The sequence below is a fragment of the Serinus canaria genome, chromosome 7 (genome assembly GCF_022539315.1).
Source record: "Serinus canaria isolate serCan28SL12 chromosome 7, serCan2020, whole genome shotgun sequence".
Taxonomy (NCBI): domain Eukaryota; kingdom Metazoa; phylum Chordata; class Aves; order Passeriformes; family Fringillidae; genus Serinus; species Serinus canaria.
This window is the reverse complement of record NC_066321.1, coordinates 23,298,043-23,314,391: the sequence shown is the minus strand read 5'-3', so window position 1 is coordinate 23,314,391 and position 16,349 is coordinate 23,298,043. Positions and strand designations below refer to the sequence as shown.

The window sequence follows — 16,349 nt, the reverse complement described above, 5'->3', positions numbered from 1 at the left end:
AATCCCAGGTGCCTGCTGGTATCTCTGTTTCCAGCCAAAAAGGCAACTCTTGATGATTAATGCTAAAATAGTAAAAATCAAAATCAGCAGCATTTTCATGTTATTCCTTGGACTCTATCTAGCACTCCAAAATCAGAGGAAAATACATCTGTTTTCAAAAGTTGTAATAGCTAGAAGACAATCCACACAAGTCCTTCTTATATACAAGAAGGTGTATAGTTTTCCAGACTTCAAAGATTAACTGGTTTTTTTACTGTGGCAGAGAATTTTCAGCCTGGGAATAAATGAAAAATGAGTCAAAAAAAAGGCAAAGACTCCTGATTGCAAGCAGGAAAAAAATGTGCTTCATACTTTTATATTCTATTCTTCAAGCTATATATTGTATTTTTTTATTTAATGTGGCAGTATTTAGCCAGATAGAGGAAATATTCCTAAAAATTAGAGATTAAAAATCAGCTTGGAAAAAATAATAGAAACTAAAAAAAAAATGTTAAAGGCGATGAGGTAATTGAATTTAAATATTTGATAACATTAATAACATAATGAGTGCTTTCTTATAAAGATCTGACTAGTTTTACCTGGTTGAATGATTTGGCATAGTTTCACAACTGCATTCATACAGATATTTGAAAAGAATATAATTTAGGTGAAATCTTCCCAAAGTAACTCTGATGTTTCTGTCAGAAATGCTTGGAATGTATTATTACTATTCTTATCATTAAAATATGTTTACTAATTTGGAGAATCACTGCAATATGTACTTAAATAAACAAAAACAAAAAGGAAAAAAAGGTTTGTTGTAACAGAGCTTTTCGAGACAAATGCATCCTCTCTGTAGCCACAGCAGGTGGGAGTTTAATTACGTGCTCCAGAAGCATTGATTAAGTACCTTTGTGCAAAGGATTGCTGGCACTAGGATTTTATACTTTGCTAAATCCCTCAACTGTCTGCATAGTGTAGGAAAATAGCTGTTTTCAAGTGTTTTTTATTTTATTGCAATATTTGGTAAGCTGTTATTGTAAGGGCAATTAAAAGGCATTGGAATGTTTGTATGGGTCAGCATTGAAAGATGTAAAGAGCTTTTCCACTGAGGCACTTAAACATGTGTTTGGTTCTTCCATCTGATCAGTTTATTTGCATGATGTGTGGTAAGGTAAGAAAAACTACGTAAGTTTTTAAGTTTTCCTCCTACTCAGGCAGAAAGCAGAAATAAGAATGCTCAAGGAGCATTTAGGTAACACTTACTGATCTGACAGTGAAGCCCAAGCTTTTTGTTAAAGAAATAATGTTTTCTAGCTTTTTGAATTATCATTATGTATGTGGTGTGGGGTAGCTGCCTTCCACTTGTTTGTTCAGCTATGGAAGAGTTTGTTTTGAACTGTTTGGCATTTTTGTTTTGTAATAGGGTGGTTTGTGTTGGTGGAGATGGATCTGTCAGTGAAGTTGCTCATGGGCTGCTGCTCAGAGCCCAGATAGATGCTGGGAAAGACACAGAATATGTATCAAAGCCTGTCAGAGCACCAGTTCCTCTTGGAGTAATACCAGCAGGTAAGAATGAAAGGTACTGTTACATTTTGTTGGTCATTTGCTTTTAGTCCCTCTGGCATGTTTTACAGTTTTGGCTACTAAAGGCAGTTCTTGATGCCAAAGCTACAGTTATGTAAGGGAGCTATTGTAGAAATGTCCTAAATTGGTGATTTATATTGATTACAAATGACTTGATTTTAAATTGTAATGATAATTTATAGTAATGGCACAGAGGAGATCTTTGCCTGAAGGAAGAAGCTGAGAAAGAATAAAACTAAAATAATTTTCAGCTGATCCATACAAGATCAAATTTTAGTCTTATTTCCTGACTGAAATGATACCAAATGAAAACTTTATTTTATAGATTTTCCTTATTTGTATCTCCAGTTTTCTTGGCAGAATTCTCACTTGGATTCCTGCTTATAGTATATTTTTAAATGGTATCCTAGAAATACATTGTGTGCATTATATTTAAAAAAATTGTGTGCAAAAAACTACTTTCTTCTTTACAGACATTAAAATCTGTCTCTGTTAAAAAGTCATCTTTCTCTTTTATTAACTTCTATCTGGTGGTGTGGTTGTGTTTGTATTGGGGGATTTGTGTGTCCCTTCTCCTCAGTGTTTGTATTTGCCCTCCTTGGAGTGTAGCTGTGCCCAGCAGGAAGGCTTTAGCAAGAGCTGCTGTGGTTTAAGCCCAGCCAGCAGCCCAGCCCCACGCAGCTGTTTGATCACTGCCCCACCTGTGGGATTAGGGAGAATTAGAAGGGTAAAAGCTGAAAAACTCTTGGGCTGAGATAAAGACAGTTTATTAGTTGAAAGAAAAGCTGCATAGACCAGAAATGCAAAACATGGCTGACCCCTGCTTCCCATGTGTTCAGCCATCTCCAGGAGAGCAGGGCCCCCATCACATGTAACAGTGGCTTGGGAAGACAAATGCCATCACTTCAAATGTCCCACCCTTCCCCCCTTTTATGTACTGAGCATGGTGTCAGATGGTCTGGAATATCCCTTTGGTCACTTGGGGTCACCTGTCCTGGCTGTGTCTTCTCCCACCTTACCAGGCACCCCCAACTTCCTCACCAGCCTGGCAGAGCAAAAAGAAGAAATAGCCTTGGCTCTGTGTAAGCTCTGCTCAGCAATAACAAAAACATCTCTGTATTATCAACCTTGTGTTCAGCACAAATCCAAAACACAGCCCCATATTAGCCACTGGGAAGAAAATTAACTACCCTAGCCAAAACCAGCACAAATCAGTACAGTCAGGGTTGGTTCTGGACTACTATATAAATCACTTCTCTTGAAAAGAAGAGAGGTGTTTTTGCATGGACACTACTCTCTGGTGTGAATGTTTGCTAAGATTACTTGAAATAATTTCTCAGATGTTTTTAACTGGTAAGGAAAACATTCCTACAGCCAAAAAAACCCAGCAAATCACTGTTTTAAGTTTTCTACAAAGAAAAAAAGGAGCATCTCACTTCGAACTGAGCAAACAGATTTTTAAATGCTTTGGTTTGCACATAGAAAAGGACCATTAGTTTCTTGTGAAGGAGCAAGATTACATTAGCTTTCTCTCAGATTAAAAACTCTTGGTAAAAGAGGCAGCAATCTCAAAGACATGAGGTAATGAATTTGAGTACAGAAGTTGGGCCATCACTTACCAGGGCAGTTACTGTGAATATCTCGATGGTGCTGAGACAGAATCTCTGCAGCCTCTGACTCCATGTTGTGCGTGGGTCACTGTGCCCCTCACTGGTGCCTTCTGTCCTCAGTTTAAGACAGATATGTTGTGATCAGAGAGGACTTGTAAACCCAAATGAATTCCATAGGCTTTCTTACACAGGATGGCATAGATTTTGTGAAAGAGGATCAGAACATTTTATAATGTGATATTGTGAGAAAACCCTAATAGGTTCTTAAAAATAATCTGTTGTTTGTTTGATTTCCATATTCCATATTTCATTCCTGATATTCCATGAGGTACTCAGTTAGGAAACAGGTGAGTATGATGCTTGTTCTCATGAAGATGCAACTCTGGTCAGTTAACTTTTTTCCCCCCCCACCAGAAATCCATTGTACAAAATTATTAGGATTTACCAGCCAAGTAGAATCAACAATTGAATTACAGGATAGTGTTGTGTGGGTGGCTTAAAATCTGGTTTTAGCCTCTATAATAAGTACTTAAGACAGCATTTTGAACTTTCAGTCTTCTTGATGGGAAGAAGACGCTTTTGAAACAATTTACCTCCTGAAGGGAGAGGTCCGGAGGGGAGTATGTTTTTACTGAAATACTCTACTGAGCTGCCTTATTGTGGTCCAAATCAAATGGATGAGATGTGGGGAAGCCTGCAGTTGTACTGCTGGCCATTAGCAAGAGTGTTTGTTGCTATGGGAACTACTGCTAAGAAACTGTATGGAGGGGGAAACAGAGAAAGGGGAGGGGGAACTGTGGAAGGACATTAAAAAAGCTATCCAGTTGTTACAGAACAAGAGACAATCTATATCTGATGTCTGCGAACCTTTTGATCCAAAGTGGTTCATATAAATAAATTCATGATTTCCAATTAATCCAGAAAATAAAATATTACTGAGGGACTGTTAATTTCTGTGAAATTTCAGGCAAAGAACCAAAATGTTGGTGCAGTTTTCATCAGAATTTTAGCTATGCTTGACTAGGAAGTCATTACATCACATTTATCTGTTTGGATGGGGGAGACATTAACAGCCTTATGAATATTCATGTCGTCTGGTTAATTAAGTTAATTGTACTGCAGAAGTGCTTGCACTTCCAAGGACAATTTTTTTCTCCACAATTTCTGTTTGGTACCTTCATCAGTCATGCTTTACATGACCTGCAGATACTCTGTTCTTACTGAGATGCTTTTGCACTTTTGGTGAGAAGGAGGTGATAGGAAGTTGTTTGTAATGTCAAGAAAATCAGTTGATATTTTGAACAGGATTTCATTTTGGAGTAATAAAATCTTTGTTTCTGTAAAAAAATGCTAATGATAGAGATGCTGGAATTGTATGGATAAAATCTTTTCACATTAAAGTGAGTAGCTGAAGTGAGAACTAAAAATGTGACTTCCTAATGTGCGAGCAGTGTAAGTCATGGCCATCAAAGGTTTTTAGTTCTAAAGTAAAATGATAGCAATCAGGGGAACAGTTGTTATTGGTAAATAATATCTTGAGCTTGCATAGGGGAAAAGAGATTACTTGGGAGTATGAATTATGGCATTAAAACCATTATTGAATCACCATTTAAATAAGAAAGGCTTGGGTCCTTATTTTTGTATATTTTTCTACCATGTTTAAAGGCTGCATTTTTTGGGTTTGCTTGTTTGTTTTGGTTTGGATTATTTTGTCTGGCATCCTGCTTATATAGGACTTAGTTAATAAGGCACATTATTCAGTCATTAGTGGGATCAAAACTGCTCGTAGGCATGTACCAAGTGGAGTTTTTATAGAATATGATGGTGCTTGCTCCCACAAAACTGTGCTTGGTCTGGTTCTTCAACTTGTGGAAGGGTGGATGTGGTGCTTTTGGTTTTGTAAGCAGAACTTGTTTCATCTTCTCGGAGTCCTGGAAGGGTGGGATTTTGCCTTGTTTACTTCTGCAAATGTTAATGAGCTCCAAAGATTTAAGAGAAGGATGCAATTACTTGTGCCTATCCTGTTTAGTAAGAATGAGATTTAAGTCTCATTAAAGTCAGTTTAAAGATTGGTACTGACTTCAGCTGTGGTTGTTTGGTATCTTGATGCCATCTGCACTGATAAATTACTCTTAAATCAGGATTGCAGTTTAAACTCATACCAAGCTTGATCTTCCAAACTGTATTGCACCTTGTGCTCTTTAATTAGCTTGATCTTCAGGGAGAAGTGAAACATTTTTATTAGAATAACAACTGTCCTGTCTTGTCACACAGGAAGTAAGCATGGTTTGCCTGACTTGGAACGATCTGCTGCTTGTATGTGTGATTTCCTTTGTTTTGGAGACATACTCATAACAGTTGATAAGAGCTGTATAATACTGATTGAAAGAAATATTTGAGTATCTTTTAATTACATCTTTAGCTACCTTCACTGCAAAGCAGAACTAGTTGGATCTGGAAGTTAAATCAAACGTGAAGTCATTCAAACATGAAATATTGTCAAGTCATTCAAACATGAAATAGTGTTGAGCATATACTTATAGTATTATGGGAAGAATTGCTTTCAAATGTAGGGGATTTTGTAGGTTTTGGGTGTCTGTTACCTTAAAAGATGTACCTCACTTCCTTCATATAGCAGGAGCACAGAGCTTCTCTCTTTGATGTTATGGCAGCTTTCCATGAAGTTCTGAATTACTTTCAGAGGCTAAGGTGCTCTAAGGACTTAACAGGTGATCTTTGAGATTCCAAGTTATATTAAAAATTTTTATGTAGAGAAATTGTTGGAAAAAAAAATCAAAGATATATTCCTGAATAAGAATGGCATTATGCCTTTAGAGCTTTGTAATTATGTACATCAGTCTTTGCAAATTCAGTATTTTTTCTACGCTCTGCAGGACATAAAAGCAAAATTTGGGGATAAACAAATTTTTTCAGTCTGTTACATTATGCTTTTAAAATGCTTTTTAATTATTGAGTGCTTGTTGCTTGACACATGGTTGTCTTTTCCTTTCTTCCCTTCTTTCCCCTACTTTAGAAAGACAAGTAATTCTTCCATAAAACTTGGGGCAAATTTAACATCCAGAATTGTCAATTGCTGCTGTAGCTTATTAAATAATTGAAGCAAGAAAATAATTTGAAAGTCTATGTGAGCTCATTTTTTTATGGGAATGTTAGGTTCTAAACTGTTCTTGTGTAATTTTTGTTCTTTCAGTTGAACTTTTATTGAATTATTCATGCCTTAATTGGTGATATGAACAAGTCAATATTCTGCCTGTTTGGTGGCAGGCCTTTATTTTTCCAGAGGTGAATTCTGGAAGTACTGCTCTGCTGCTTGGCTAAGTAATGCCAGAGTTGAGAAAAATCAGTTTGAAATTTTTTCAAAGCTACACCTATTTAGGAAAGACTCAATTGCTCCTTCTCCATTATTTAAAAAATAAATTTATATTAAAAAGTCAGCTGATGCACAGTATTTTATGTCCTAGGCAGTAAAGCAGAAGGGCAAAATTTACATATATATCTCCATGTTTCTTACCCAGGTAAAGTGCCTTGACATAACAATCACCGGTAGTCATGGCCCTTCAGAATTCTGCTTCTTTCTTTTGCAAACTGGCAGCTGATTTTTCACTCTCTCTTTCAACTCTGTGCTGACATTGCTGGGTGTTGACTTTTCTTCTATTTGCCACCTGATTTATTCACTCCCTTGTTTCAAATTCTGTTTTTCTCTTCTCTCTGGTGGCTGGTAGAACGACTGGCTGCCAGTGTCCAGGCAGTGACAAATAAAAGTGAGATGGATCAGTTTTGGTGCACTGAGTGCAAGTGCCCTCTTTGTCAGATGTCACATTCTGCCTTCCCTGTTTTTCAGTCATTGAGTTCTTACTTGTGAAGCTGATGTGCAGTAATTCATTTTATTCACTATTCCAAGAATCTAAAATGTAGCCTGCAAGAAGCACAGCAGCTGTCTTTGGCTAGATTAAATATCATTTGGTTTGTGCAGTTTTACACTGTCTGGGTTTTATTTTACCAACCTAAAATATTCCCCAAATACATCTTATTAGATAATCTGTCTCCAGTTCCTTAGTACAGCGCTTGGGTATATATAAGAGGTGATGATTCAGGAGATGGTTTAAAAAAATCCAAGCAGCCAATATTTTGAAAAGCATGTTTCTCCCACTGCTTTGTTTTTATGGCACTTATGCATGAATTTGCTGAGAAGATTTTATAGACCTCTGGAAGTTTTAAAGGTTTTAATTTAATACTATTCAGCATTTCTGCTGTTAACAAGAGAATTTATGGGCAGGCTTTATTTTTTTGAAAATGCAGTAATTAAAAATGCTGTATATATTGTTCTGGTTATTCTGTATATCTCATGGTTTTTACAGCTTTTTTTTTTTTTTCACTTTTACAGGTACTACAAATATTCTGGCCCATACACTCTATGGTATTAAACATGCAGTGACAGCAACATTGCACATTGTAATGGGTAAATATTTTTACATTCACTACCAGAGTATAAATAATAAAGCAGTTGTAGAAGTTTGTCACAACCAGTTGCTCAGTAAAGACATAGCATTTTGCTGTGTCACTGTAACCTGTATTGTAAGGTTTTAAACCCAAATGATTCTATCCTGGTTTTAGCTCCAGGTGCATTTCTTTTAAATACTAACAGTTTCTATAAGAAAGATTTATTCATGGGAAATCTGTGTAATTTGCCACTGGGTTTGCACAATAAATGGGTTTTGAATGTGAAAATGTAATTATGCTAAAAGGGAAAGGTAGGTTGCTAGTGCAAACCTTATTTTTGGGTCTTAGAAATAGCAAATACTTTGTCAGAAAATGTTAATTTTACTCTCAAAGCAGTCTTTCTTTAGAACTTTTATTTTAAATTTAAAAAAGAGGAAAAAGATTAAGGTCCCTCTTGAGTATCTCTTTTCTTGGTCTTGCAGTCTGCAGTGGAAGAGCCTTTGCTCTATTTCTCAAGCCATCATACAAAACCCTTTCCAGGCAAAATCTAAGCCTGTCTTTCTTTAAAAATCAAAGACACTGAATGCAGTGGAAGATGCCCAGGGTCTATTAAAAAAAGTGTGTATATCCTATCTTGAATATAATTATTTGTTTACATATTATAACTGTAAACATGAATACGTTTAAAACCTATGTTTAGGAGTTCCCATATATCTTCCAACACAATGTGCAGTCATTACATATATTTGGTGAAACGGTTGCAGAGATTTACGAAAATATTAGCAATATTACATTTTCCTTGATTCTACTTGTTGAAAATGTGCAAAAATTTAAGATTTGGACCCTTTGCAGCCTTATGAAGTAGCTAAATGTTCTACCATAGCTTTAACATTTTCAAGCATCTGAAATTACTACTTTGATAGAGTCTTAAGTTTATCTAGATTGATTCTGCTTTTGATTAGTAAAATTCACTTCCTTGAGAGACGGGAGTCTGGAGGGACCCCAGATAAAGTAGATGAAAAAGGAATGGTAAGTTGTGTATCATTTTAAATATTGATTTTTTTTTTTTTCCCCTTCTGTATCTATGACACTTTAGGACACATCCAAGCAGTAGATGTGTGTACCTTCAGCACCCCAAGCAAGCTGCTGCGCTTTGGGTTCTCGGCCATGTTTGGGTTCGGGGCGAGGACGCTGGCTTTGGCAGAGAAGCACCGCTGGATGCCCTCCAGCCAGAGGAAGGATTTTGCTTTCATCAAAACCCTGGCAGATCTCAAGTATGCCAAGAGATGTTGTTTTTTTCTGTTTGTTTCTTATTTTCTTGAGGAAAGGGAAATAATAAATCTCATAAAGACAGAGAGAGCACTAGTTTATCTTAATTGCAGACAGATTTAACTCAGATGTATCTTGCAAGTTAAAGAGGAGATAAATTCTGTACATTCGGAATCTCCTAAAAATCATCTTAACTTTGATAAAAGTGTGTCTAACAGTCAGAATACTGGTTTACATCCTAGTAAATGTCATTACTTTTCTAGGCCAGAGGAATGTGAATTGTCATTTCTCCCTCTACAAATTCCGCAGGAAGACACTCATGAGAAGGACGGGTAAGTAAAACTGACTCAAGCAATTGCAAAGTTACAGAAATGTGTCTTTGAAGAATAAAATTGTAGAGATTCTTTACTTTGCTCAAATTTAACCAAAAGGTGATATAATCTTTAAAAATATTTATTTTGACAACTGCAAACTTGTACATATTGTAAAGTGTTTCCTGTAGACTGTTCTAGAGGATCTTATTGCAAGTCAGTATTCCAGTCAGTATTATTGATTTTTTCAGTTCCACTAATATGCTACTTTTTTTATAAATTATATGTTGTTTAAATGTGCAAATGACTTTAATGTTTTTTTACCTACATGCTTCCACCCTTTTAGAAAGAAGAAAGAGAGAACGATAAAAGGTGAGTTTCTGCTTTTAGGATTTTTTAAAAGTGAACCATGGCTGATTAACTGGAGTAATATAGAATTACTCTGTTATATTTAGGTAGCAAGGATCAGTGGCAGAAAATTCAGGGTCACTTCCTGAATGTGAGCATTATGGCAATCCCTTGTCTGTGTTCAATGGCACCAAGAGGCTTGGCACCTAATACGAGGTCAGTATGGGTTTAGAGAATTAGTCATGTCTATAAATTCTGACATCTTACCTTAAGACCTTGGCTTTTCCGAGAATATGAGCCTATGTTTAGGTAGTCTAGTCCCTCTGGACTGGGGGAGGGAGCATAGACTGCAGCAGACTCGATAATCCCAGGAATTGTAATCAGTTTTTGGATCAGGCAAATAAGGTCAAGCAGTCTAACTAGAATTATGAGTGGATAATTGCTGTGATTAAATTAGTTGGCAAGTCTGACTTAAGTAGTAGTCATGAAGCAGTCATCTGTCATAGGATTTGGCTTTATGGGGAAACATCACCCTTAAATTTAATTTTATTTTTTCAAATATAGAAGTGGCCCTTGTCTTCTGCTCTACAGCCAGCAAAAAATGAAATATGAGTCTTTCTCATGTTATTGAGGACTGAAGTTCACACTTGTCTTTTTCTTATTATTATTTTTTGTTTGGTTTCCCTCAGAACTTGAGAAATGAAGCTTCTACATGCAGGGTTTGGGGAAACAAAGGAGTATGTAACCTGGCTGTTGACATTGACTCATTTTGCCTTTAGCTCCTTGTTGAGCACCTGCTTTGTGCTGACCAAAGCAGTTCTTAGGTGGAAAATATTTGTACCTGTTGTATCCAGTTGGCAGTTGAGCAGAATAGCAAGTACAGACTTTGTAGTTGTATGCAAAGTACAAAATGCTCCCTCAAAAAAAGAGACTCATGTGTGTGCATGAATGTGTACCAAAAACCCCCAACACTCAGGGAAATTAATGGAATGAATCTCTTTTCTTTCATTAGATTGTCACTAGGTCAAATTGGAGAAGAATTGATGAGGTGTTTTTCTTAAAAATTGCTGGCTTATTTAGTAGAATTTGACTTCTTGGAAACAATGTAGAACCAAATTATTTATGATTAAACTCTTAATGAGTTTTCTTTGCTCCCAGGGTCCCCCTAATCTCACAGTTCTCAAGATAGTGCTCTGATGCTGTCCCATCTTAGGAACTTGGTTCTGCATTTAGTGTTTTTATTTTCCAGTCAGTTGGAAAATTCTGATGAGAATTTTAGTTTTGCTGTCTCTTTCTATCTGTTCTTCCCCATTTCTCAGTGACAGAGAATTTTATGACATCTCCATGCGGTTACTGCAGGTTTGAATGAGCTAGTTTCTCTCCCAGTGCGGCTGCTCAGTGGATCTCCCTATTTTTTTTGTAAGAATACCCTTTGTTCTTTCATCTCTTTTTAAAAATAATATTGCAGTGTGGTCAGCTAGTAGAGTAGGAAGGGTAGACTCAAACAGGAGCTTCTTTTGTCATAGTGAATAACATATTGACTGTAAGTCTTTTCAAAATGGGTAGCAAAAACGTGGCACTGATTTTTAGAGACTCCAGACCCACTATGGAAGGAACTTGTGTAGGTTTCTTCTCTCTCTCCTTTTTTCTCAAGAGGTTTCTGCCATATGGAGACATTTGAAGTGGGGTGCAAGCTTTGGCTGCTGCCTGTAACACCACTAGTCTAAATTTGCAGAAATGTGTCCAGATATATTTGACTGTCTGTGCTGTGTGAGCCCTGTGGGATGTCTTTTTCACAGCATAGGTGTTGTGCTTCACTGCAGATGGGGCTTTTTGGAGAACTAATGAGAATTCTTAGTCATTTCTAAAGATGAAAGGCCTTAGTGATGAATGCCCAGTAGTCTGCTGTGCCCTTTTATTGAAACAAATATGATAAGGAGGTGACTTTTTAAATGTCATCATCACTCTTTCCTAAATCAGCAAAGTACTGCTGTGCCAGGTGACTTGCTTAACGTTTATGTAACAATTACCCTCCCAGACAGTGCTGAGAACATTCCTGATGCAGCTGTTCAGGGGCTATCTGAACTATCTCTTTCAAGGCTGGAAGGCTGGAAGTAATTTTTTTAAACGCTCTTAAGATATTTTCCTAACATAGATGCTGAATAAATCAATAAATATATGTATGCATATATGTGCAGAAGGTAGGAAATAAGCCATTTCTCTCCAGAAGGCAGTCTCAGCAGGGGTTGCCATGTTCATCAGATACTCTTGTTGAACACTGATCTGTCTCTATAACTCAGATGGGACTTGGCCATGGTTGCATGGATATTCCAGTGGTTAGTTTCTGTGCCCAGGTACATTCCATTAAGGAATGAGGGAACTGACACTGGCTCACAGCCTGAACCCAGCTCTCAAAAATGCTAAAATACCCATGGAGACTGGATACTGAGAGCCCCTGAGCATCTGCACTGTGGGGGCTCTTCTTGTTTAATCTCTAGTACATGACTGTTTTATCTTGTACAAAACTCTTAGTCCTTAACTTTTGTTTTGTTTTGTGAAATGTATAAATAGAACTGTACTAAGAACTGCTAGGAGAGTGTGAGTAGGAGATGGCAGCCTTTGTTAGGGCAGCATGGGTGTTGGTGGAGGGGGTGGGGGAACCCATCTGCACTGGCTCTGTGCTGGGGGGGCTTCCATGCACCATGGCACTGTTTTCTGGGTGCAGCTCTGCCTCACAGCACTTATGGTAACTGTTACTTGTTGCTGGAGAGAAAAGTAAAAAGAGAAATTTGTGATCCCTAATGTTTAAAAACCATCGGTTAAGTAGAAAAGCAAGCTTTCCTTAGATTACATGTATTGTATTCAAGAAATTATGGCTACTGATTAAGAACTGCAAGTTATTGTTACAATGTATGTTATAAATATATTGGTGCTGAATAAATTCAGTGCATAATTTATATTGGTCTATGGGGTGGGGGTCAGCAAAAAGATTTGAAAAACTATTGAGACTATCCTATTAATTTATTCTTGTAGGCTTTTAAAAAGTTTTCTTTCTAATCTATGCTATTCAAAAGCCTGCTATAGTTCCAAATTAATGTTGAAAGATAATTATCTTTTTGGTCTGCTTTTCAGGTTGAACAATGGAAGCATGGCTCTTATTGTTGTACAAAATACTTCTCGAACAGAGTTTATAAAGCATCTGAAAAGATATACCACTGCAAAAAATCAGGTACTGTTAATTTTTTTCTGGTGATTATAAAAAGAACAGTTAATCGTGGAAGTAGACAAGCTGCAAGAGTTAATGTTAGCATCCTCGTAAGGAGACTTAGCTTCCTGTCAGAATACATTAGCCCCTTTTTAGCTGATTTTTTTTTTCTTTTTTTAAATCACTAGACTAATACAGATTAGCCTATTTCAGTCCATCTGTTGTGGTTTAAGTTGTGTTTGTGTTGTTCCATAGTTTTATGGGTGTAAAGCCCTTCCACCACAATAAGGAACTGTGTCTGAATTTTGTGTAGTACAGAGATGAAAAATGCAGAACTGTGGGGGCATCAGACAACTCTGTCATAAATTGGTAAAGTTGGTAATTTCAGCAGGTCATGGCATGCTGTGCTGGTAGCAGTGGGTTGTGAGTATTGATTTTTAGGGGGTATGCATCCCATCTAGTTACAAGGCTTGCAGAACTGTATTTCAAAATTGTAGTCATAGCTCTGTCATGGAAAAGAAGAATGAAGCATTCAAACACAGATCTTATTGCTGTCTAAAGCCCCACTGCATGGCCCAAGCACACTGGTACTCATTCAAGTGTTCTGGGATTATGTGAAATCACTTTAACAGGAAGGTTTGGGTTTGAATTCATCTACAGCCAGGGAGTTTGGGGGAGAGATGGGTGAAAACTCCAGGTGACAGCACTAATGGCTGAATTGAGGAAATAGCTTAAGCTTTCCAGTTATGCTTTTGGAGGAATGCCTTGCTTTTCTCTCTGCCTTTGTAGTTACAAATGAGACAAGGAGATCTGGGCACTCCTTTAAGCTTAAGACAACCTTTACAAGAATTCTAACTAGCCTGGTGTAGGTCAAGGTAGGTAATGATGAACAGAGCACAGGAAACAATCTGCTTGGACTTTCACATATTCTGAAAGTATTTGGTATGTGCAAAATATACCCCTTACCTGCAGGTTGATTGAGTCCAATACAGGAATACAAATGGAATACTATTTTTTTTTTTCTAAGGCACTATTTAGGATATAAACACCACATTAATCTATATGCACTAGCTGGAATATATAATGGTTCATGTGGTCAAAGCTTGAATTAAATGTTCCTACTTAGAACAAAAAATGTGCCAGCTTTTTGATTTCAAGTAACCCATTTTGTTTTAAGCTACCACCTTGTATCTTTTATTTTCATTTGCTGTCTATCTGTGTTTGGTTTAGTTCAATTTTCCCTTTGTTGAGACCTACACAGTTCGAGAAGTAAAAGTACAACCAAGGCTTAAAAGTGGCCCTGATGCCCAGGAAAATGTGTGTCTGAGTGCAGAAGGAAGCTACCCTTGGAATATAGATGGAGACTTAATGAAGGAAGCATCAGAAGTTCACGTCCGGTAAGGTTCAGCGTCCCATTTAGGGAGCACATGCCCATAGCAGATGAGTGCTGCAGTCTCAGATGTGTTCCATCTCTGTAGGGCACAGATGGCACCAGAGTCAGGTGTTCTGAATGCTCCCACATAGAAGTGCTTGCACTGCAGGGTCTGGCCCTTCCACCATCGTTTGGGCCTCTTCCTTGGCCGCCTGGTGTTCATCTTTGGAAAGGTTTGGTATAACTCACGTGGCCTTTCCATCCTGGTGCTTCATCAGCTTCCACTCCAGTTCTCTTCTTTCTTGTTACTTTACTACTTCTTGTTTCTTCTTTCCTGCTACTTTACCCTTCCATTTCTTGGAGAACAGATGTGTATAATGTGTCTCCATGAGGAGCTCCTTTTGGGACAAGGATTCCTGCTTGGAAAGCAGCATGTATAAGGTTAAGAAAAACATTGTGGAAAACTTAATGCTGCTTGAGAATAGTCTCCATATTCAGCATCTAAGAATGAGACTACAAATACATAGGAAATGGGAGGATTATCAGTGGAATTAAGTGGGCAGCAGCTCATTTTACTGCAATGCACACAGGATTAGTTGAAGGCACACAGCTCAGAGTTAGTCTGGTATGTAAAATAAAGGGCAGACCATGTTGTAGGGTATATATTCTTCTAAAGATGAACATATAAGAATTGTCAAAATGTAATTCACCCCGATTTATTTCCATAGAAAAGCTCGTACATATTCATTCTCCTTGCCAGCCTCAAAAGCAGCACACCCATTGCAAGAGTTCATGACACTTGATTGATAAAGTTTGACTTCCTTGCTTCACAGGGTACATCCTCAACTTATTGATCTCTATGGAGTGAACACTGATGATCTGGAGAGTTCCCAAGTGACGTGCAGCTGCATATAGAAGGGACACACTGGAAATTCTGTAATAAAGAATCCTGTTCTCACCCCTAGGCACAGCTTCCCAAGGTCCTGATGTCAGTTGTAGCAGAAGCTTAATTGGTAAGGGTTAGGGTTTGTTATAATTCTAGGTTTAAATTGTTATTAAATTATATATTTTTAGCAGGTTCTATTTAGCTGTATTGAAGGTGTTAGGCTTTAAAAAGAAAAAGTGAGAATCCATTGTATCGGTCTCTTACAAATTTGGGGTTTGAGAAGTGTCCATCAGAATAGAAGACTTTTTTTTTCATTAGTCTAATTTTTTTAGATTGAGATACTTCTAAGTCTGCTGCTGCTATTCATGTTGTCAGGTATCTCAGCTCAGCACAGGGAAGAACCTTACCTCTGCTCACCAGCTCTAACTGAAGAATGGTGGCAAAATAAAAATGTATGCATTTATTTTTTTAATCAATTACTTCTATTTCTAGATATGATTTTTTAATGTTGCCTTAATATATTTGTCTCAAAATGTTTCTAGTCAAATAACGTGAAAGAATATATTGATGTCCTGTATGGCTTTCCTTTGGTAAAATGTATTTTAAAAACTGCTCTTTGTATAAAATTAATATTTTCCTCTGTCTTGGAATTGAAACATTACTCAGCATAGTTTTTGTTGTTGCTGAGACTAAAGTTGTGATAAATAACTTAAGAGTTGACTTAAATTTTTATAATTTTCTTCTAGGCATAAACATAATTTTTGAGTGTTTTTTTTGGTAATTTACTTAATATTGAAGACAATTCTTTCAGAGGACAGCGAATTAAGGCTATATTTTTTCTCGGAACTGGCTTCCTTTGAGATGAAAAGTAGCAACGATGTTTTGCCATTTGCAGGACCATGGATAAGGAATGTTTTCCTGGTCATTGCTCCAGGAGTTGGTCAGAAGGCAGTGCACAAAGAAAGCTGCACTGGGTCAGGGCAAGAGTGAGCTGGTTTTGGTGCTTCCTTCAGGAAGCAGTCGAGTGTAACGTGAAATCCTGTCTTTGTATGATGTTGCTAAATCAAGGGCTTAAGCCTTTGGAAGAGATCTATAGCTACTATGATTTTAAATAGTTGTAAAAATTCTTATCTGTGATAAATACATAGGACTGAGTACTGCAGGTGAGGATTTGGCTCCTAAATCCAAGTTGCCTGTTGTCCAAGTCACAGGGAGCAGTCTCCACTTAAAATTCATACTCTATCCCATCAAGTGTTTTTAACATGCTAAGGCAATTCAAATTAAACTTCTTTAAGTTGTTTAAAAAGGCATTGCAGCAACA

At 37.2% G+C, this 16,349-nt stretch overlaps 1 protein-coding gene across 1 annotated transcript in view; it reads left to right on the top strand.

The window, feature by feature from the left end:
- Nucleotides 1-15,057, top strand: part of CERKL (ceramide kinase like) — a 48,897-nt gene extending 33,840 nt beyond the window's left edge. The window contains exons 5-13 of the mRNA XM_030241741.2: nt 1,406-1,548; nt 7,582-7,656; nt 8,734-8,911; nt 9,170-9,238; nt 9,564-9,589; nt 9,673-9,781; nt 12,698-12,794; nt 14,001-14,167; nt 14,976-15,057. Of these exons, the coding sequence (XP_030097601.2) occupies nt 1,406-1,548; nt 7,582-7,656; nt 8,734-8,911; nt 9,170-9,238; nt 9,564-9,589; nt 9,673-9,781; nt 12,698-12,794; nt 14,001-14,167; nt 14,976-15,057 (946 nt within the window). The remainder of the gene's footprint in view (nt 1-1,405; nt 1,549-7,581; nt 7,657-8,733; nt 8,912-9,169; nt 9,239-9,563; nt 9,590-9,672; nt 9,782-12,697; nt 12,795-14,000; nt 14,168-14,975) is intronic.
- Nucleotides 15,058-16,349: the final 1,292 nt, after the last annotated feature.